Source organism: Nerophis lumbriciformis, linkage group LG27 (assembly GCF_033978685.3).
Source record: "Nerophis lumbriciformis linkage group LG27, RoL_Nlum_v2.1, whole genome shotgun sequence".
NCBI lineage: Eukaryota > Metazoa > Chordata > Actinopteri > Syngnathiformes > Syngnathidae > Nerophis > Nerophis lumbriciformis.
Window position 1 is genome coordinate 27,462,389 of NC_084574.2, and position 22,164 is coordinate 27,484,552.

A 22,164-nucleotide genomic window follows, 5' to 3' on the forward strand; every position below is an offset into this window, starting at 1 on the left:
ATTTGACTCCTTTAATGCGCCCTATAATCCTGATATATGAAAAAGATAAAAAATAGACCATTCATCGGCAGTATACCTTATAATCCAGTGCGCCCTATGGTCCGGAAAATACGGTAATCGTTTAATGAGTCAAAATTATGAAAACTGAACTGATCGGATCGCATGGAGTACTCGGAACTTTAAATACGCAAGCATAGTTTTCGCACAGGCGCTGCACATGAGAGCGGTGGTGTGTGGGGGCCCTGATGTGTGTGCCAAAAAACAGCAAAGATTGATTTTTTTTTTAATTTTTATTAAAATGATGATATATATTGAAAATAGCCCTACACTAAATAGCAATATATATTTTTCTATTTTGTCATTTAATATACATGTTTCAAACTACAAACAATCAAATGTAAAATTAGGTTTAGTACATTCTTGCCAACCTTGAGACCTCCATATTCGGGAGATTTGGGGGGGGGGGGGGGGGTTGAGGTGGGCGCGGGCGGGGTTTAGGGGAGAGGACTATATTTATAGCTAGAATTAACTGAAATTCAAGTATTTATATATATATATATAAATAAAATAAATACTTGACTTTAAGTGAATTCTAGCTATATATATATATATATATATATATATATATATATATATATATATATATATATATATATATATATATATGTATATGTATGTATATATATGCCTTAAGTCCAGCTGGAAATCGGGAGAAATTCAAGAGAATGGTTGTCCTGGGAGATTTTTGGGAGAGGCACTGAAATTCGGGAGTCTCCCGGAAAATTCGGGAGGGTTGGCAAGTATGGTTTAGTGGGATGTCCAATTGATGACGCAAATGTGGCTGTTTATTATATAAATAGAGCTAAAGGCATTAGGTACTGTAATTACAAACAAGATAAAATGTTAATACAGTACTAATAATTGAGAACAACACTGTCTTTGATTTTTCTTTAAATATATGAATGTTTATTTAGTCCTTTTAAAGTATTTCATTACAAATTCCATTTTAAAGTCATGTTAACGTTACCACATTTCTGCAAGTAGAAAACCAATAATGATTAATTGTGAATAATAATCTTGATTTTAATGTTGATAAAAAAAATTGTGATTATTATTTTAGCCACAATCGTGCAGACCTAATGTGTCGTTGCAAGTGTACCTGCTGGTGCAAAGCAGACATGACAATTGACGACCCAAATTTGATCACAGGAAATTGTTTTCTTCATTGGTGGTACTTTTCCACCTTTGGGCCAATGATACCACAGTGAATTAATACAGAACTTATTTCGATTAGAACAAAGTAAGAGTAAAAATGCATAAAGTAGGACAAGATTGGACAACTTTATGACGTATTATGCAAGGAAATCTCAACTATTCCAAACAAAACTGCTCTCTGCTGGGTTGTGTATGTTCGCTATTTTGTACTTTCTTATTTTTACAACTTGAGATGTCAGGAAAAACTTTTTAAGACTTCATTAGAAATGTGCGTGCAACACTCACGAGACAAGAAGTGTTGCAGACGTATTTGCTGTTATACTGCATAAATATGTTTGCCCTTGCTTTCTTTTTTTTTGCTTTTTAACGATGGTCAATGTAGCATTGCCATTTCAGTACAAGGGAACCATGCATACACAGGTTCACCACAAGCAAGCAGACTGATCATCCCAAGTGTTAACCAAAATTGTATCAAACTTGGGGCTTTTATAAATAAAACACAACTAGCTCACCTCACCTTCCTTGTTGTCAAAGTAAATGGTAAATAAATGGTAAATGTGTTATACTTGTATAGTGCTTTTCTACCTTCAAGGTACTCAAAGCGCTTTGACACTATTTCCACATTCACCCATTCATATACTGATGGCGGGAGCTGCCATGCAAGGCCCTAACCCCGATCCATCAGGAGCAAGGGTGAAGTGTCTTGCTCAAGGATACACCGTACGTGACGAGGTTGGTAGAAGGAGGGGATCGAACCAGGAACCCTCAGGTTGCTGGCACAGCCACTCTCCCAACTGCGCCACGCCCTCCCCCAGTAACTCTAACGGTGATAAAAAATGTGTTCCTTTACAGCACGTGTCAAACAAAAGGCTCGGGGACCAAATCTGTCCCGCTGGTATGCCACATTATTCACTGTGGCCGGCAAAATTATTTTATGTGCCCCGCAACGTCATTTCATGTGTCCCACCAGATTGTATAACGTGGCCTGCTACGTCATTCGATGTGGTCTGCAACGTCATGTAAAGTGCTCTTCCACGTCATTTAAAGTGCTTTTCCACATAATTTTATGTGGTCCATCAGGTATTACAATCAATCAATCAAAGTTTACTTATATAGCCCTAAATCACAAGTGTCTCAAAGGGCTGCACAAGCCACAACGACATCCTCGGCTCAGATCCCACATCAGGGCAAGAAAAAACTCAACCCAATGGGATAACAATGAGAAACCTTGTAGAGGACCGCAGATGTGGGGATTTTTTGTTCCAACTGTAGTCTTTTAATGCTAGACATAGGGAGGACCGAAAATAATACGTTATAGTAATCGAGTCGAGACGTAACAAACGCATGAATAATGATCTCGCTGGTGGACAAAATGGAACGAATTTTAGCGATATTACGGAGATGAAAGAAGGCCGTTTTAGTAACACTCTTGATGTGTGACTCAAACGAGAGAGTTGGGTCGAAGATAATATCGAGATTCTTTACCGAGTCACTTTGTGTAATTGTTTGGTTGTCAAATGTTAAGGCGGTATTATTAAATAGGTGTCAGTGTCTAGCAGGACCGATAATCATCATTTCCGTTTTCAGAATCAGAATCAGAATACCTTTATTGTCATTGCATGGAAACAACGAAATTGAACAGCAATCCATCTCAGCGCTTTTAAAACAACCTACATAAAATACTCCTAAAGGCCTACTGAAATGCGATTTTCTTATTTAAACGGGGATAGCAGGTCCATTCTATGTGTCATACTTGATAATTTCGCGATATTGCCATATTTTTGCTGAAAGGATTTAGTAGAGAACATCGACGATAAAGTTCGCAACTTTTGGTCGCTGATAAAAAAGCCTTGCCTGTACCGGAAGTAGCAGACGATATGCTCGTGACGTCACAGGTTGTGGAGCTCCTCACATCTGCACATTGTTTACAATCATGGCCACCAGCAGCGAGAGCGATTCGGACCGAGAAGGCGACGATTTCCCCATTAATTTGAGCGAGGATGAAAGATTTGTCGATGAGGAAAGTGAGAGTGAAGGACTAGAGGGCAGTGGGAGCGATTCAGATAGGGAAGATGCTGTGAGAGGCGGGTGGGACCTGATATTCAGCTGGGAATGACTAAAACAGTAAATAAACACAATACATATATATACTCTATTAGCCCTCTATTAACACAACCAGGCTTATATTTAATATGCCACAAATTAATCCCGCATAACAAACACCTCCCCCCTCCCGTCCATATAAAAGTTAAAGTACCAATGATTGTCACACACACACTAGGTGTGGCGAGATTATTCTCTGCATTTGACCCATCACCCTTGATCACCCCCTGGGAGGTGAGGGGAGCAGTGGGCAGCAGCGGTGGCCGCGCCCGGGAATCATTTTGGTGATAACCCGCCAATACAACTCAAACACCTGCACAACACACTCAATCCCACAACCCAAAGTACCGTTCACCTCCCCAAAGTTCATACAGCACATATATTTCCCCAAAATCCCAAAAGTTACGTACGTGACATGCGGTCAAAAGTTTGGAAGCCGCAGCTGCATGCGTACTCACGGTACCGCGTCTGCGCATCCAACTCAAAGTCCTCCTGGTAAGAGTCTCTGTTGTCCCAGTTCTCCACAGGCCAATTGGAAAGCTTGACTGTCATCTTCCGGGAATGTAAACAATGAAACACCGGCTGCGTTATCCGGCACAACACCTGCCGCAATACACCGCTTCCCACCTACAGCTTTCTTCTTTGCTGTCTCCATTGTTCATTGAACAAATTGCAAAAGATTCACCAACACAGATGTCCAGAATACTGTGGAATTTTGCGATGAAAACAGACGACTTAATAGCTGGCCACCATGCTGTCCCAAAATGTCCTCTACAATCCGTGACGTCACGCGCAGGCGTCATCATACCGAGACGTTTTCAGCAGGATATTTCGCGCGAAATTTAAAATTGCACTTTAGTAAGTGTGTTGCAATGTTAAGATTTCATCATTGATATATAAACTATCAGACTGTGTAGTGGGTAGTAGTGGGTTTCAGTAGGCCTTTAAGACAACAAACAATAATAAAAAATGTAAAAACATAATACATTTTTTTAAAACATATTGCACAGCAGATCTCTATCAGAGTTAAGCAAGTTAATAAAGTGGTGAGTGTTCAGGTAAGTGCAGAGTTTAGGGCAATAACAGCTTTAGGATAGAAACTGTTTTTCAGTCTATTTGTCCTTGCTTTGATGGTCTTATAGCGCCTCCCTGAGGACAAGAGTTCAAGCCAATTGTGATCTGGGTGGGATGAGTCCCTGAGGATGATGTTTTCTCTCCAGCTGCAGTGTCTCTTATAGAGGTCCTCTAGAGATGTAAGAGGACATGCAGTGATCCTCTGTGCCGCGTTTATGACCCCCTGTAATTTATTTATTTCTGCCACCGTTCAGCTAGAAAACCACACGGAGATACCGTAGGTCAGTATTGACTCAACGGAGCAGCGATAGAAGGACAGGAGCCAGATCTATTTCTTTGTGTTGAGTTGCAAAAAGTTACTGGACATCCATTGTTTAATTTCATTAAGACACGCCTCCAGGGGACTACAATCTGGCGTGTTGGTCAGCTTGTAGAGTTGGGTGTCATCAGCATAACAGTGAAAGCTAACACCGAATTGGCGTATGATGTCGCCTAGCGGCAGCATGTACATGCTAAAGTGTGCAGGGCCAAGAACGGAACCCTGGGGAACTCCGCACGTTACCTTAACATAGTCCAAGGTCACATTGTTATGGGAGACGCACTGCATCCTGTCAGTAAGATAGGAGTTAAACCAAGACAAGGCTAAGTCTGACATACGAATACGTGTTTTGATACACTCTAATAAATTATTGTGATTGACAGTATCGAAAGTAGCAAGAATCTCCATTCTGCAAAATCATTCTGAAGTAAATGTACCCCAAGTCAGCGGACTGTTTCCCAGTAGATCACAGTAATAGTCATCAGGCAGTGTTGGCTTCATTTCTCCCATGGTGTTTCTGCCAATCAATCAAGGATGCAGAGCGCCAGTGAGTGAGCGTCGGACAGACTAATGAGCTACAGAGGTGCCGGACAAGAGCTGATTAGCAATTTAAAGAGAGGAGAATCCAGGTCCAGGGGACAAGCAATGGCAGAGGTCAGTCTAATAATTGAGATGAAATTGAGCTATCTTGTACGGAAGACACGTGGTTCAGCCTATATTTATAATGTACACCGTATTCTTAACTCTCAAAGGCTGTTATACACGGGCAGTTCCAGTCAGACATCGATCGTCCAGCTGGGTGAGGCTGTGTTAATCAGCTACTATTGTAAGGATGAGCACTCTTTAAAGGAGCCATCCGTCTCACATTTCTACCGACACTCTCGTCGCTGTGTGTGCGCTAGGTCGCTATCTATCAGCCTATCTCTATGTACCAGGGGCCTCATTTGTGAAGGTTGCTGCACACAAAAAAAGTTTAATCAACAGGAGTGAAATCTGAGTACGTAACTTCCACGGCAAACGTTGATGTTTATAGAAATATTTTACGCCAAAAAGGCTACGTATTTCTACGCACCCTTTCGACCATGCGTAGAGCTCACACAAAGTTTTTCAGACACGGGAATCAGCGATGTCCTATGGGTCATACTCACATAAAAAACACATATGCGCTAAAAAATACATAGCAACACTAATTTCACGATTTGTAGCATTCCTCTTGTTGTGGTTGTATGTGTTAGAGCCTATTAGGGTTGTACGGTATACCGGTATTTGTATAGTACCGCGATACTAATGAATCATTATACTATACCGCCTCTGAAAAATCACAAATTCTCGCCTCTGTGGTGACAAATAAAGTAAGTTTCTTACAAGTATCATCCCTGCAGGACGAGGAATAGCTAAACATGCTTCACTACACACCGTAGCTCACCGGCGTCAAAATGTAAACAAACGCCATTGGTGGATCTAGACCTAACATCCACTGTAATGATACCAAGTACAGGAGCGTATCTAGTCAATACTACCGTATTTTTCGGACTATAAGTCGCATTTTTTTTCATAGTTTGGCCGGGCTCCAGTGCGACTTATACATGTTTTTTTCCTTTTTTATTATGCATTTTCGGCAGGTGCGACTTAAAAATACGGTACTATGATTACATCAATATTTTTTGGCATCACAACATCTTTCATTTTTTTAACATGTATATTATGTTTATAAACTCAGTAAATATGGCCTTGGACACATGAGGACTTTGAATATGACCAATGTATAATCCTGTAATGACTTGGTATCGGATTGATACCCAAATTTGTATCATCCTAAACTAATCTAAAAGCATCCAAACAACAGCAGAATAAGTGATTATTACATTTTAACAGAAGTGTAGATAGAACATGTTAAAAGAGAAAGTAAGCAGATATTAACAGTAAATGAACAAGTAGATTAATAATTCATTTTCTACCACTTGTCCTTAATCATTTTGACAAAATAATAGAGTTGAAAATGACACAATTTGTTACTGCATACGTAAGCAGCTAAATTAGGAACTTTTGTTCGCTTACTTACTACTAAAAGACAAGTTGTCTAGTATGTTCACTATTTTATTTAAGGACAAACTTGCAATAAGAAACATATGTTTAATGTACCGTGAGATTTTTTTGTTAAAATAAAGCCAATAATGCAATTTTTGTGGTCCCCTTTATTTAGAAAAGTATCAAAGTACCGAAACGTATCGAAAGAATTTTAGTACTGGTACCGGTACCAAAATATTGGTATTAGGACAACAAATATGTTGTTAAATAAAATCATATCATGAAGTATTTACCGTACATTTAACTTTTTTCTTTTAGATGTCTTCTTATTGATTTGCAAAAGTATATATATTTAACTATTTTCTTCTTTCAGATGTCTTTTTATTGAGGTAACTTTTTAAAATACACATAGGGGCTGATCTACTAAAGGTTTGCATGTACCAAAACACGTGCAAACTCGATAGCACAGGCAAAGCTGATTTACTAAATGTGTGCTCAGAAGACTGCTCTAAAGTGAGCAGAATATGGAGCATCATCCATTCATCATGTCTGTCTTCATGAATATGCGGAATATATTCCGATCATCATAACGCTCTCAAATTTGATTATTCAGCATGCGCAGTGGTGATTGATCTATCAAGACTACAGGCGCTATGTTGCGTCTTTATTTAGCAGATCTGAAAAGTATGAGCAAACTGGCACAGTTACAAACACGGCTATGAGAGAGGAGGCGATTCTGCTGCCATCCTATGCTTGTCAATGTATATGGACTGTCAAAAATAAAAAATATCAGACATATTGTCTATTCAGCAATAACATTTTATAATTTTAAAACTGCTGAAAGACTTAAGGGGCTGATTAAAAAAAAAAAAAGTATGTGTTTTCTGTCTGCTGGTGTTTTTTTTAATAGCATTTGTTTTTTCATATAGACAATACATTAATAACATATCTCTGATATAATAATTATTTTAATGATAAAATAATTGTAATATGCATTGTTTTCATCTGCAGCGCACACCTGCAGTTAATCCCAGCCTCTATTTTGAGCGCACCTTCAGCGCTTAAAAAAATGTGGTTTACATTGTACAAACCCCGTTTCCATATGAGTTGGGAAATTGTGTTAGATGTAAATATAAACGGAATACAATGATTTGCAAATCATTTTCAACCCATCTTCAGTTGAATATGCTACAAAGACAACATATTTGATGTTCAAACTGATAAACATTTTTTTTTTTGCAAATAATCATTAACTTTAGAATTTGATGCCAGCAACACGTGACAAAGAAGTTGGGAAAGGTGGCAATAAATACTGATAAAGTTGAGGAATGGTCATCAAACACTTATTTGGAACATCCCACAGGTGAACAGGCACATTGGGAACAGGTGGGTGCTATGATTGGGTATAAAAGCAGCTTCCATGAAATGCTCAGTCATTCACAAACAAGGATGGGGCGAGGGTCACCACTTTGTCAACAAATGCATGAGCAAATTGTTGAACAGTTTAAGAAAAACCTTTCTCAACCAGCTATTGCAAGGAATTTAGGGATTTCACCATCTACGGTCCGTAATATCATCAAAGGGTTCAGAGAATCTGGAGAAATCACTGCACGTAATCAGCTAAGCCCGTGACCTTCGATCCCTCAGGCTGTACTGCATCAACAAGCGACATCAGTGTGTAAAGGATATTACCACATGGGCTCAGGAACACTTCAGAAACCCACTGTCAGTAACTACAGTTGGTCGCTACATCTGTAAGTGCAAGTTAAAACTCTCCTATGCAAGGCGAAAACCGTTTATCAACAACACCCAGAAACGCTGTTGGCTTTGCTGGGCCTGAGTTCATCTAAGATGGACTGATACAAAGTGGAAAAGTGTTCTGTGGTCTGACGAGTCCACATTTTAAATTGTTTTTGGAAACTGTGGACGTCGTATCCTCAGGACCAAAGAGGAAAAGGACCATCCGGATTGTTATAGGCGCAAAGTTGAAAAGCCAGCATCTGTGATAGCATGGCGGTGTATTAGTGCCCAAGACATGGAAAACTTACAAATCTGTGAAGGCGCCATTAATGCTGAAAGGTACATACAGGTTTTGGAGCAACATATGTTGCCATCCAAGTAATGTTACCATGGACACCCCTGCTTATTTCAGCAAGACAATGCCAAGCCACGTGTTACATCAACGTGGCTTCATAGTAAAAGAGTGCGGGTACTAGACTGGCCTGCCTGTTTTCCAGCCCTGTCTCCCATTGAAAATGTGTGGCGCATTATGAAGCCTAAAATACCACAACGGAGACCCCCGGACTGTTGAACAACTTAAGTTGTACATCAAGCAAGAATGGGAAAGAATTCCACCTGAGAAGCTTAAAAAATGTGTCTCCTCAGTTCCCCAACGTTTACAGAGTGTTGTTAAAAGGAAAGGCCATGTAACACAGTGGTGAACATGCCCTTTCCCAACTACTTTGGCACGTGTTGCAGCCATGAAATTCTAAGTTGATTATTAGTTGCAAAAAAAAATAAAGTTTATGAGTTTGAACATCAAATATCTTGTCTTTGTAGTGCATTCAATTGAATATGGGTTGAAAAGGATTTGCAAATCATTGTTTTCCGTTTATATTTACATCTAACACAATTTTCCAACTCATATGGAAACGGGGTTTGTAGATGCTCTGCAGGACTGCTTCGAAAATGCTGAAAAAAAGGGGTACGTGTCTGCTCATTGTTTGAAAACATAGCAAAACACCACAGGTAGGAGCATGATAACATGGATGTACACTAAATAAGCGAGTGTCTCCATGGTAAAAGCCACGTAGTACACGCAAAAACCTTATTTTTATGAGGGGGGTCTGTACCACTTTTCGATTGTACACGTAGTCTTAGTGGATCACACCCAACATGCCCATTAATAGTACACGCAATGTTATAGTTTGCACACAATGTTTAGCGCGTGATATTTGGTTCTTAGTAGATCAGGCCTTTAGACTTTGTGTGATGATCCGTTGCCCAGCTCATGTTTTGTTTTAGTTTAAGACTCCCTTAGTTCTGTTTCAGCACCCCTGGGTTTGTGCTTCTTGGTTGTCATGGTGGCTGATTATTCTCACCTGCCTCTGATTAGTGTTCGGGACTCTCATCTGCTCCTGGGCACTAATCAGAGAGCTATATATTCCTGCATTTCGCAAGAATTGCGAAGTTGTTTGCTTCGGGCAACATTACGTGTGTCACTCATGCTTTTGATTCCTGTGCTAAGTTTCGCCTAGGTACGCTTGCTTTGTTTTGTTTGTTGGTACATTGACTGATTTATGGACAATAAATCACTGTCTTACCTGCACTTTGCCTCCGGAGTTCCTGCTGCATCTTGGAAGAACGACCCGCGCGTCACCATGCGACCTAAACGTAACACTTTGGGAGTTTATAACATGGTTGAAGTGCAAAGGTTTGGATCTCACACAGCCATGCTACACATAAACAGTGACTATGCAATCTATAGTGTTATTATTATCACTCAAATACTTTTATAGGGTAAACAACCGCACAAAGAACAAATTTTTTTGTGCCAATAATGTATTAAAATTCCCTGCCAATGCGACCAATTACCTACAAGAGCTTTAGATATAACTCAGGATGACTACTTGTGTCGTGCAACAGAATCTCTACTTTGCATTACTTGACAAAGTAAACATTTATTTAAAAAAATTCTAATAATATTTGGAAAAAGACTTGGCAAACAAAGGAACATGTTTTTCGTCATGCGATTTTGTTATTCTTAAAGTCCCAACGATAGTCACACACACACTAGGTGTGGTGGAATTATCCTCTGCATGACCCATCCCCATGTTCACCCCCCTGGGAGGTGAGGGGAGAAGTGAGCAGCAGCGGTGGCCGCGCTCCGGAATAGTTTTTGGTGATTTAACCCCCAATTCCAACCCTTGATGCTGAGTCCCAAGCAAGGAGGCAATGGGTCCCGTTTTTATAGTCTTTAGTATGGCTCAGCCGGGGTTTGAACTCCCAACCTTCCAGTCTCAGGGCGGACACTCTAACCACAACGCCACTGAGGTCTGGCCTTATAGCCAGACCTGTGTTCATTTCCGTACCTGACAGTTTCGGCGACAACTGTTGCATTCCTCAGAAGTTGTCAGGTGATGTTGCTGTGACGTGTCTGGTCAGCTGATTTAAACAGTTTTTAGCGCTGTCTTCCTTCTTGTAGTAGCAGACTGACATCGCCATCTGCAGTATGACCTCTTCAGGACTGTGTCCCAGGTGTGGAAAAGTCAGTATGCACCCTTGTCCCGGTTCGTAGTCTTGGCGGCGCACTTTCGTAACTCAATGGCTTCTCTGATCCAACAATGGTATTTATTGCTCTCAGTGCCGATGACGTGTGTTGTCCCAATCCATGAGGTGGTTCTCCCTCTTGCAGTGGTCTGATATGACAGACTTCAGTTGTTCTTGTTCTGCCTGTCGTGCTTCTATGCTCTTTCTTCCTGATGTTAAAGGCTCTGCCAGTTTCTCCAACATATGATTTGTTGAACGACAAGCAAGGTATCTCATGTATTACATTGCATTTGTGTTCTTGGTCTATTTTGTCCTTAGTGTGTACTAACAACTGTCTGAGTTTAGTGTGAGGTTTGACCGGAGTATTGATGTTGTGTTTGTTCATGGCTCTCTCTGTGACCCCCGAACGTATGGAAGTATGACCATGGCCCTGTTTTGCTTCTCATTTCTTTTGTTTGTCATTTGTTTCCTCTTAATGATGTTTTGTTTAGCTTGATTCCGCCCTTTGTGTATGGCCCACTGTGGGTAGTTGCAAGTTCTTAGTGCTTTGTGCAGTTCCTCCTCTTTTCTATCTTGTTCCTGGGTGATGAGATTGGTGCGTTCAAAAAGTGTTCTTACGACTGAGAGTTTGTGATTTATGGGGTGTTCCGATGTCCAAAGGAGGTATCGATCTGTGTGTGTTGGTTTCCGATATAGTTGAATTTTTAGACGGCCATCCTCTAAATATGTCCAGGTCCAGAAAATGTATTGTGCTGTCCTTTTCTTCTTTGTGGGTGAATTCTATATTGTTTGTTTCATGCAGTGTGTTGAGGTGGTCTGTGAGTTCCTGTGTACGTCCTATTTGTATTATTTCCAAGACGTCATCCACATACCTTTTCCATAAGGAGAGGCGCAATGTGCTGGTGCTGTTTGGAGGGCCTGGTCTTCAAGATCTTCCATGAAGAAGCCACTCATGACTGACAACGGGTCCCCCACGGCAAACCCCTCCTTCTGCCTGTAGATGGTACCCTGGTACTGGAAGTAGGTTGAAGTGGAGACAAATTCCAACAGCCATGCATGGTCTTCAGTGGTGAGCGTTTTAGACGGTTATGGACAATGTGGATGGTGACAGTTATGGGTGTTTTTGTAAATAAAAAAAATCATATCATGTGAGATCGACAGGCGGATCGGTGCGGCGTCTTCAGTAATGCGGACGCTCTGTCGATCCGTTGTGGTGAAGAAGAAGCTGAGCCGGAAGGCAAAGCTCTCAATTTACCGGTCGATCTACATTCCCATCCTCACCAATGTCAATCAATCAATCAATCTTTATTTATATAGCCCTAAATCACAAGTGTCTCAAAGGGCTGCACAAGCCACAACGACATCCTCGGTACAAAGCCCACATACGGGCAAGGAAAAACTCACCCCAGTGGGACGTCGATGTGAATGACTATGAGAAACCTTGGAGAGGACCGCATATGTGGGTAACCCCCCCACCCCTCTAGGGGAGACCGAAAGCAATGGATGTCGAGTGGGTCTGACATAATATTGTGAGAGTCCAGTCCATAGTGGATCCAACATAATAGTAAGAGTCCAGTCCATAGTGGGGCCAGCAGGACACCATCCCGAGCGGAGACGGGTCAGCAGCGTAGAGATGTTCCCAGCCGATGCACAGGCGAGCGGTCCACCCCGGGTCCCGACTCTGGACAGCCAGCACTTCATCCATGGCCACCGGACCTGTGCCCCCCCCCCCCCCCCCTCAAGGAAAAGGGGAGCAGAGGAGAAAAGAAAAGAAACGGCAGATCAACTGGTCTAACAGGGGGGCTATTTAAAGGCTAGAGTATACAAATGAGTTTTAAGATGGGACTTAAATGCTTCTACTGAGGTAGCATCTCTAATTGTTACTGGGAGGGCATTCCATAGTACTGGAGCCCGAATAGAAAACGCTCTATAGCCCGCAGACTTATTTTGGGCTCTGGGAATCACTAATAAGCCGGAGTTCTTTGAACGCAGATTTCTTGCCGGGACATATGGTACAATGCAATCGACAAGATAGGACGGAGCTAGACCGTGTAGTATTTTATACGTAAGTAGTAAAACCTTAAAGTCACATCTTAAGTGCACAGGAAGCCAGTGCAGGTGAGCCAGTATAGGCGTAATATGATCAAACTTTCTTGTTCTTGTCAAAAGTCTAGCAGCCGCATTTTGTACCAACTGTAATTTTTTAATGCTAGACATAGGGAGACCCGAAAATAATACATTACAGTAGTCGAGACGAGACGTAACGAACGCATGAATAATGATCTCAGCGTCGCTAGTGGATAAAATAGAACGAATTTTAGCGATATTACGGAGATGGAAGAAGGCCGTTTTAGTAACACTCTTAATGTGTGATTCAAACGAGAGAGTTGGGTCGAAGATAAGACCCAGATTCTTTACTGATTCGCCTTGTGTAATTGTTTGGTTGTCAAATGTTAAGGTGGTATTATTAAATAAATGTCGGTGTTTAGCAGGACCGATAATCAGCATTTCCGTTTTCTTGGCGTTGAGTTGCAAGAAGTTAGCGGACATCCATTGTTTAATTTCATTAAGACACGCCTCCAGCTGACTACAATCCGGCGTGTTGGTCAGCTTTAGGGGCATGTGGAGTTGGGTGTCATCAGCATAACAATGAAAGCTAACACCGTATTTGCGTATGATGTCGCCTAGCGGCAGCATGTAAATACTAAAGAGTGCAGGGCCAAGAACCGAACCCTGAGGAACTCCGCACGTTACCTTAACATAGTCCGAGGTCACATTATTATGGGAGACGCATTGCATCCTGTCAGTAAGATAAGAGTTAAACCACGACAAAGCTAAGTCTGACATACCAATACGTGTTTTGATACGCTCTAATAAAATATTATGATCGACGGTATCGAAAGCAGCGCTTAGATCAAGAAACAGCAACATAGATGACGCATCAGAATCCGTCGTTAGCAGTAGATCATTAGTCATTTTTGCGAGGGCTGTCTCCGTAGAGTGATTTGCCCTGAAACCGGATTGAAAAGGTTCACAGAGATTGTTAGACACTAAGTGTTCATTTAGCTGCTGTGCGACAATTTTTTCGAGGATTTTCGAAATAAAGGGAAGGTGGGACACCGGTCGGTAGTTTACCATGAGGTCAGGATTGAGGTTAGGTCTTTTGAGCAGAGGATGAATAACCGCTTTCTTGAATGCTAGGGGAACAGTGCCAGAGGAAAGTGATAAGTTTATAATATTTAGCACTGATGAACCTAATAATACAAAAAGCTCCTTGATAAGTTTCCCAGGAAGTGGGTCAAGTAAACATGTTGTTTGTTTTATCCCACTTACACGCTGTAATAGTTCCTCTAATGTTATTTCATCAAAAAGAGAGAGACTATTTTGTATTGCAGTATCCGTCGTAGATACAGTTGTATCTGTGTTCATAGAACCCAGTTGTAGCTGGGATGCGTTGTCTTTAATCTCCTTTCTAATGAGTTCAATTTTCTTATTAAAGAAATTCATAAAGTCATCTGCCGAGTGGGTGGAGCTATTGGGAGGAGTCCCTTGTTGGGTTAGCGATGCTACTGTACTAAACAAAAATTTAGGGTCGTTTTTGTTGAGGCGGATGAGATTTGAGTAATATTTAGCTTTAGCTAAGGTAAGCATGCGTTTATACGATATTAAACTATCACTCCATGCTTGATGGAAAACCTCAAGCTTGGTCGCGCGCCATTTGCGTTCCAACTTTCTACATGATAATTTATTAGCTCTGGTTTCCTCTGTAAACCATGGGGTGCGCCTTTTAGGGGCCCTTTTTTGTTTTAGCGGTGCTATACTATCAATGGTTTTGCGCAGGGCATTGTCAAAGTTGTTAGTGAGGTTATCAATAGAGCCGACATAATTTGGGAATGGTGCCATTACCGAAGGCAGTAGGTCAGCAAGAGTCATCGTTGTGACGGCATTAATGTTGCGGCTGCCATAGCAGTTATTATTATTATTAGTTTGTTGACAATGAGTCAGAACTTCGAATTTTATAAGGTAATGATCGGACATTACTTTAGTATACGGGAGTACCATAACTTTGGAGGTGGTGACACCCCTGACCAGCACTAGATCTATCGTATTGCCGTTGCGATGCGTAGGTTCATTTATCATTTGTGTAAGACCACAGCTATCAATTATAGTCTGGAGCGCCACGCACTGAGGGTCCGATGGGGTATTCATATGGATATTAAAGTCCCCCATTATGATTATATTGTCTGCGTGCGTCACTAGATCAGCAACGAACTCTGAGAATTCATTAATAAAGTCCGAGTAGGGCCCTGGGGGGCGGTAGATAACAGCCATATTGAGAGGCAGCGGTGCGACAGACCTCATAGTAAGCACCTCAAACGATTTGTATTTATTATTTAGGTTAGGGGTAAGGTTAAAGTTTTCATTGTATATTAGTGCGACCCCCCCACCCCTTTTAAGGGGACGGGCAATATGCGCATTCGTATAGTTAGGAGGAGATGCCTCATTTAGCGCAAAAAATTCATCTGGTTTGAGCCAGGTTTCGCTAAGACCAATGACGTTAAGATTGTTGTCTCTAATGACCTCATTAACTAATAACGTTTTGGGAGACAATGATCTTATGTTTAAAAAGCCCATATTATAAGTATTGGGCTGTTTTGACGAGTTTTTGTTTAAATTATCCGTAGTAGAAATATTAATAATGTTGCGTTTATTATACGTAGTGCACTTTAAATAGTTTCGACCATATCTAGGAATTGATACGACGGGAATTTTCAGATTGTTTGCTTGATGCTGCGATCGACTGAACGCATCATGATTTGCCACCTCAGTAGAATGCATATCTACCCCGGACACATTCACAACAGAAAACACATTATGTGAGTTGTGTGTTATTCTAAGAAAATTGCTATGCGTACAGGAATTATCCAGCCTGGTGCTGGCTAGTTCTAGCTTAACTGACTCCTCACCCGGACTAGCAGGCTCTGTAATTGCCTGTGACCGGGCTTGCTCTAGTGTAGTTAGTCAAATGTGACTTAAACAGTAGTCTATATTCTTAGACAGGATGATGGCGCCTTCCTGGTTAGGGTGAAGGCCGTCCCTCATCAGCAAGCCTGGTTTGCCCCAGAAAGAGGGCCAATTATCAATAAACGTTAGTCCCTGTTGTCTACAGAAGCTAGCCAGCCACTTGTTAAGCAAGACTAATCTGCTATATCTCTCATCATTGCCTCTCGCAGGCAGGGGGCCAGAGACAATTACTCGATGCCTGGACATCTTTCTAGCGAGATCACAAGTCCTGGCTATGTTTCTCTTTGTAATCTCTGACTGTCTCATTCTAGTGTCATTGGAGCCAACGTGTACAACTATATTCGCATAACTAGTGGTGCGATTAGCCTGTCGTACGTGTTTACTAGGCCTGTTGCGAGTTAGCTCCCTAAGATTAGCCTCAATGTCAGGTGCTCAGGCCCCCGGGATGCACTTAACTGTGGCTGGTTTGCTAAGCTTTATGTTTCGGGTGATGGAGTCCCCTATGACTATGTCATGAGCATTGGGTCATGACCGAAAGCACATGATCACGGGTACATGCGGCCGAAATTAGTTTCCTCCGCCGGGTGGCGGGGCTCTCCCTTAGAGATAGGGTGAGAAGCTCTGTCATTCGGGAGGGGCTCAAACTAAAGTCGCTGCTCCTTCACATCGAGAGGAGCCAGATGAGGTGGTTCGGGCATCTGGTCAGGATGCCACCCAAACGCCTCCCTAGGGAGGTGTTTAGGACACGTCCAACCGGTAGGAGGCCACGGGGAAGACCCAGGACACGATTGGAAGATTATGTCTCCCGGCTGGCCTGGGAACGTTTTGGGATTCCCAGAGAGGAGCTGGACGAAGTGGCTGAGGAGAGGAAAGTCTGTGCTTCTCTGTTTAGGTTTCTGCCCTCGCGACCCGACCTCGGATAAGCAGAAGAAGATGGATGGATATGAAACAAATATTTCATCTTTTTGCATTGTTATGTATTTGAGTTCCTCGGCCAATTGTTTGGCATTTTTATAATGTTGGTCTGTGAGTCCAAGGAGAGGTTTTATAAGCTCAACCAGTGCTTCGGACAAGTTGTATGTCACAGATCCAATGCTGTCCACAATGGGTCTCAACGGTGTGCCTGGTTTATGTATCTTGGGGGTTCCGTATATCCTTGGGGTGATACTAGCTGTGGGGATGAGATGATTATATGTCTCCTTATTTATTTTCTCTACTTTGAGAAGTGGGTTGAGTAGTGACTTCAGAGCCTTCTTTTTGTCCTCTGTTGGATCTTTTTTTCAAAACTTTGTATGTGTTGTTGTCATTTAACATGGTGTTCATCTATAGCTCATATTGTTATGTGTCCATTATTACAGTGGTTTTCCCTTTATCTGCTGGTAGGATTGTTATGCTATTATCTTTGGCTAATGTGTGTACTGCTTTAGCTTCCTGCTTTGTCATATTACCGGATGGTAGTCTCGCGGTTTTTAAGATAACTGTGACTTCATTTCGTAGCTCTGATCTTCTATTGCCTTATACGCTAATTCTGTAGCTAAAATTAAATCCTCGTAAGGAATTTTTTCAGCCTGCTACTACAAGCAGGGAGACAGCGCCAAAACCTTTTTAAATCAGCTGAGGAAGGCCACAGTTGTGGCCGAACAGTCAAGTACAGAAATAAACACAGGTCTAGCCATAAGAATAACAAAATCGCATCATTTTTTGAAGACCTAATGAACCGCTTTGAATTATGTTTTTCTTCATCTTGGAAACAGTTCTCGGTCATGGTGGAGCTGACAATATGATTAGTCAAATATTGACATTCCAATTTTTTTTATATTAGATGTGAGGTTACCTTCTCAGTGGCCTTGTGGTTAGACTGTCCGCCTTGAGATCGGTAGGTCGTGAGTTCAAACCCCGGCCGAGTCATACCAAAGACTACAAAGGCTAAGTGCCCTGCTTGGCACTTAGCATCAAAGTTGGAATTGGGGGTTAAATCACCAAAATGATTCCCGGGCGCGGCTAACGCTGCTGCTAACTGCTCCCCTCACCCCTCAGGCGGTGGAACAAGGAGATGGGTCAAATGCAGAGGGTAACTTCACCACACCTAGTGTGTGTGTGACTATCAGTGGTACTTGAACTTTTACTTTAACTTAAACTTTAACTTATAGTCCTCCAAAATGTATCGTTTTACTGGACGTTCCTGTTGTTCACAACGTAAACGTAATCTGAAAATGTGTCGTTCTTCTTTGAAGTCGCTTTCGTCATCGACAGTCTAACGCGTAATCCTTTAACTCATCACTATTTTCATGAGCTAATTGGTAGGTATGTCCGATAATGGCTTTTTGCCGATATCCAATATTCCGATATTGTCCAACTCTTTAATTACCGATACCGATATCAACCGATACCGATATATACAGTCGTGGAATTAACACATTATTATGCCTAATTTTGACAACCAGGTATGGTGAAGGTAAGGTACTTTTTAAAAAAAATAATGAAATAAGATAAATAAACTAACAACATTTTCTTGAATAAAAAAGAAAGTAAAAAAATATAAAAACAGTTACATAGAAACTAGTAATTAATGAAAATTAGTCAAATTAACTGTTAAAGGTTAGTACTATTAGTGGACCAGCAGCACGCACAATCATGTGTGCTTACGGACTGTATCCCTTGCAGACTGTATTGATATATGTTGATATATAATGTAGGAACCAGAATATTAATAACAGAAAGAAACAACCCTTTTGTGTGAATGAGTGTGAATGGGGGAGGGAGGTTTTTTGGGTTGGTGCACTAATTGTAAGTGTATCTTGTGTTTTTTATGTTGATTTAATAAAAAAACCACAAAAAAAATCGATACCGATAATAAAAAACCCGATACCGATAATTTCCGATATTACATTTTAACGCATTTATCGGACATCGCTACTAATTCGTATGACCATTTATGGACGAGTGTGAGAGGACACCAGGGTGGAACTATTTTGAGCACAAAAAAGCAGGTGTGATTTATATTGACAAAAAAGTGTGGTTTTATAAATCTGATTTTATTTGTATTTTTTTGAGCATAAATACATTCTGAGGTTAGTGACTACTTAATGTTTTACATTGGAATCCACACACAGTTTTATAAATAAGGCCATTGGTTATTCCCCGAAGCCACAAGTGGAATATTTTACTACTCTGTGACATTTATTGAACCCAATTAAAGTAGTCAATGTCAGTCATTGCAAATAAAAATAATGTTTTGCATTTTCTAACCAAAGGCTGTCATTACCCGTGTACTAGCTTTCCTTCATTGGCTCCCAGTTACTGTGAGAGTTCATTTTAAAAGTGTACTTATGGTTTTTAAATGCCTACACAAAGAAGCCCCACCCTATCTTATTAAGCCTTGTTGTCCCAACAGGACTCTGGGGTCTTCAGACCAGCTCCTCCTTGCTGTCCCAGGCTAAAAACAAGAGGAGATAGAGCCTTTTCAGTGGCAGAGCCCAGACTATGGAACAACCTTCCATTATCTATTAGGTCCTTCCAGTCTCTGAGCCAATTTAAATCTCGGCTAAAAAACATATTTTTTTAACTCCTAGGCTGGCATTCAAATCCAGTTAGACAGGATATCTTGGTTGTTTGTATCTCTTGGTTGTTTATATTTCTTGTTTTATCCTATTTATTTATTTATTACATTGTAGTATTTTACTACTGTATTTTATTCATCCTTCTGTGTTACGATGTAAATGTGACACTTTGTGCCCTTTTTCTTATGTCTGTACAGCACTTTGGCCAACTGGGGTTGTTTTCAAATGTGCTATATAAATAAATGGTAACACTTTAGTATGGGGAACATATTCTAAGTAACAAAGACTTAATTTAGAGTTATTTGGACACTAGGAGAACATATTGTAAGTAACAAAGACTTAATTTAGAGTTATTTAGACACTAGGGCAGGGGTCGGCAACCCGCGGCTCTAGAGCCGCATGCTGCTCTTTAGCGCCGCCCTAGTGGCTCTCTGGAGCTTTTTAAAAAATGTATGAAAAATGGAAAAAGATGAGGGGGAAAAAAAAATGTTTTGTTTTAATATGGTTTATGTAGGAGGACAAGCATGACACAAGCCTCCCTAATTGTTACAAAGCGCACTGTTTATATTAAACATGCTTCACTGATTCGAGTATTTGGCGAGCGCCGTTTTGTCCTACTAATTTTGGCGGTCCTTGAACTCACCGTAGTTTGTTTACATGTATAACTTTCTCCGACTTTTTAGGACGTGTTTTATGCCACTTCTTTTTCTGTCTCATTTTGTCCACCAAACTTTTAACATTGTGCATGAAAGGTGAGTTTTGTTGATGTTATTGACTTGTGTGGAGTGCTAATCAGACATATTTGGTCACTGCATGACTGCAAGCTAATCGATGCTAACATGCTAGTCAGGCTAGCTATATGTACATATTGCATCATTATGCCTCATTTGTAGCTATATTTGAGGTCATTTAGTTTCCTTTAAGTCCTCTTAATTCAATGTATATCTCAAGACACACTATCTGTATGTAATATGGCTTTTAAATTTCCAGACAAATTTGTTTTTGTATTTTTGGTCCAATATGGCTCTTTCAACATTTTGGGTTGCCGACCCCTGCACTAGGGGAACATATTTTAAGTATAAAAAAAGACTTAATTTAGAGTTATTTGGTTAGGGTTAGAGTTAGAGTTAGGTTGTATAATAAGGCCATGCAGAATAAAGCATTAATAAGTACTTAAAAATGACTAATTAAGAGCCAATATGTTACTAATTTGCATGTTGATAAGCAACTAATTAATGGTGAATATGTTCCCCATACTAAAGTGTTACCAAATAAATAAACTGGAAAACCATCACTCCAATATTGCCATTATGTATTTGTTTTATTATTATTGTAGTTAATTCATGTGCATCTCTACCATTAAGTGTGGACAAACAAAGTCCAATACAAGGCATACAAAATTGGACTTGTCAGCGTCTGCATACAACATTCTGTATAAGTGCTGTGTGCAGGCTTGGGCTGTTTGATGAAAAATGCCTGCTGAAGATTATTTCCCGTGATAATTCGGCGTGTGTATTGCTTATCTTAATAGTATGGTGAAATGGTGATGCAGTCTGTTGCAGCCTTCTGTTCACTTGTGGGAATTCATGCTTCCTCTTACAGTCGTTTCTCCTCTTTTCAATTATTTTCTATTTTAGGTCGGCACAGACTGGGATGCCAAAGAGCGGCTGTTCAGAAACTTCGGCGGTCTGATGGGCCCCATGGATGAGACGGTGGGCATGCAGAAGTGGACAAAAGGGCCCAACGTTACCGTCACGGTTGTGTGGATCGACCCGACCAACGTCATTGCGGCCACCTATGACATTCTCATCGACGCCAGCGCGGAGTTCACCCACTACAGGCCGCCACTCAACCAGCCTCTGCGCCCTGGAGTTTGGAGTGTCCGCATCCTGCACCACTGGAGCCCTGTGGCTGAGATGCGCTTCCTTATCGCTCCTTTGGCTTATAATAAGCACCAGCCTATACGACAAGGTGAGTGTACAGTTCCGCCAAGTGGTATTGTCCGGTTCAGCTCGTAAATCCTACGATTCGGACCAAGAACCCAAACTATATTGATTGGCTCGAAAGCTTTAAGCCTAATATAGTGTTGTAACAATACCAATATTTTGGTGCCGGTTCCGGTACTAAAATTATTTCGGTACTTTTCGGTACTTTTTCTAAATAAAGGGGACCACAAAAAAATTGCATTATTGGCTTTATTTTAACAAAAAATCTTAGGGTACATTAAACATATGTTTCTTATTGTCATGACTTGAACTATGGCGTGATTTGTTCTCCCGTGGTGCAAATGATTTGGACCATACGTGGCGTGAAGGGGAGTACATGATTTATTTTAACACTATAACTACAAAAAAAGAAGCAAACAAAAGGCGCGCACAATGGCGGAAATAAAAAACTTCGCTAATGAAAACAAAACTTGCACAAAGGCAGAAACTGTGAACAATGAAACAAAAACTTACCTGACATGGGACTGTGAACATGGCTTTATGCAGAGTGATGATAAAGAGTGTGTCAGGGGTATGAAATCGGATGTCGCCAGGCTGACCAACAGAAAAAGAAAAGCTTAAATAA

The 22,164-nt window shown here is 41.0% G+C and overlaps 1 protein-coding gene across 1 annotated transcript in view; it reads left to right on the forward strand.

The window, feature by feature from the left end:
* The window catches only part of xylt1 (xylosyltransferase I), a 351,330-nt gene that overhangs the window by 302,839 nt on the left and 26,327 nt on the right, over positions 1 to 22,164 (forward strand). Inside the window, exon 10 of the mRNA XM_061988256.1 lies at positions 21,231 to 21,564. Within this exon, the coding sequence (XP_061844240.1) occupies positions 21,231 to 21,564 (334 nt within the window). The remainder of the gene's footprint in view (positions 1 to 21,230; positions 21,565 to 22,164) is intronic.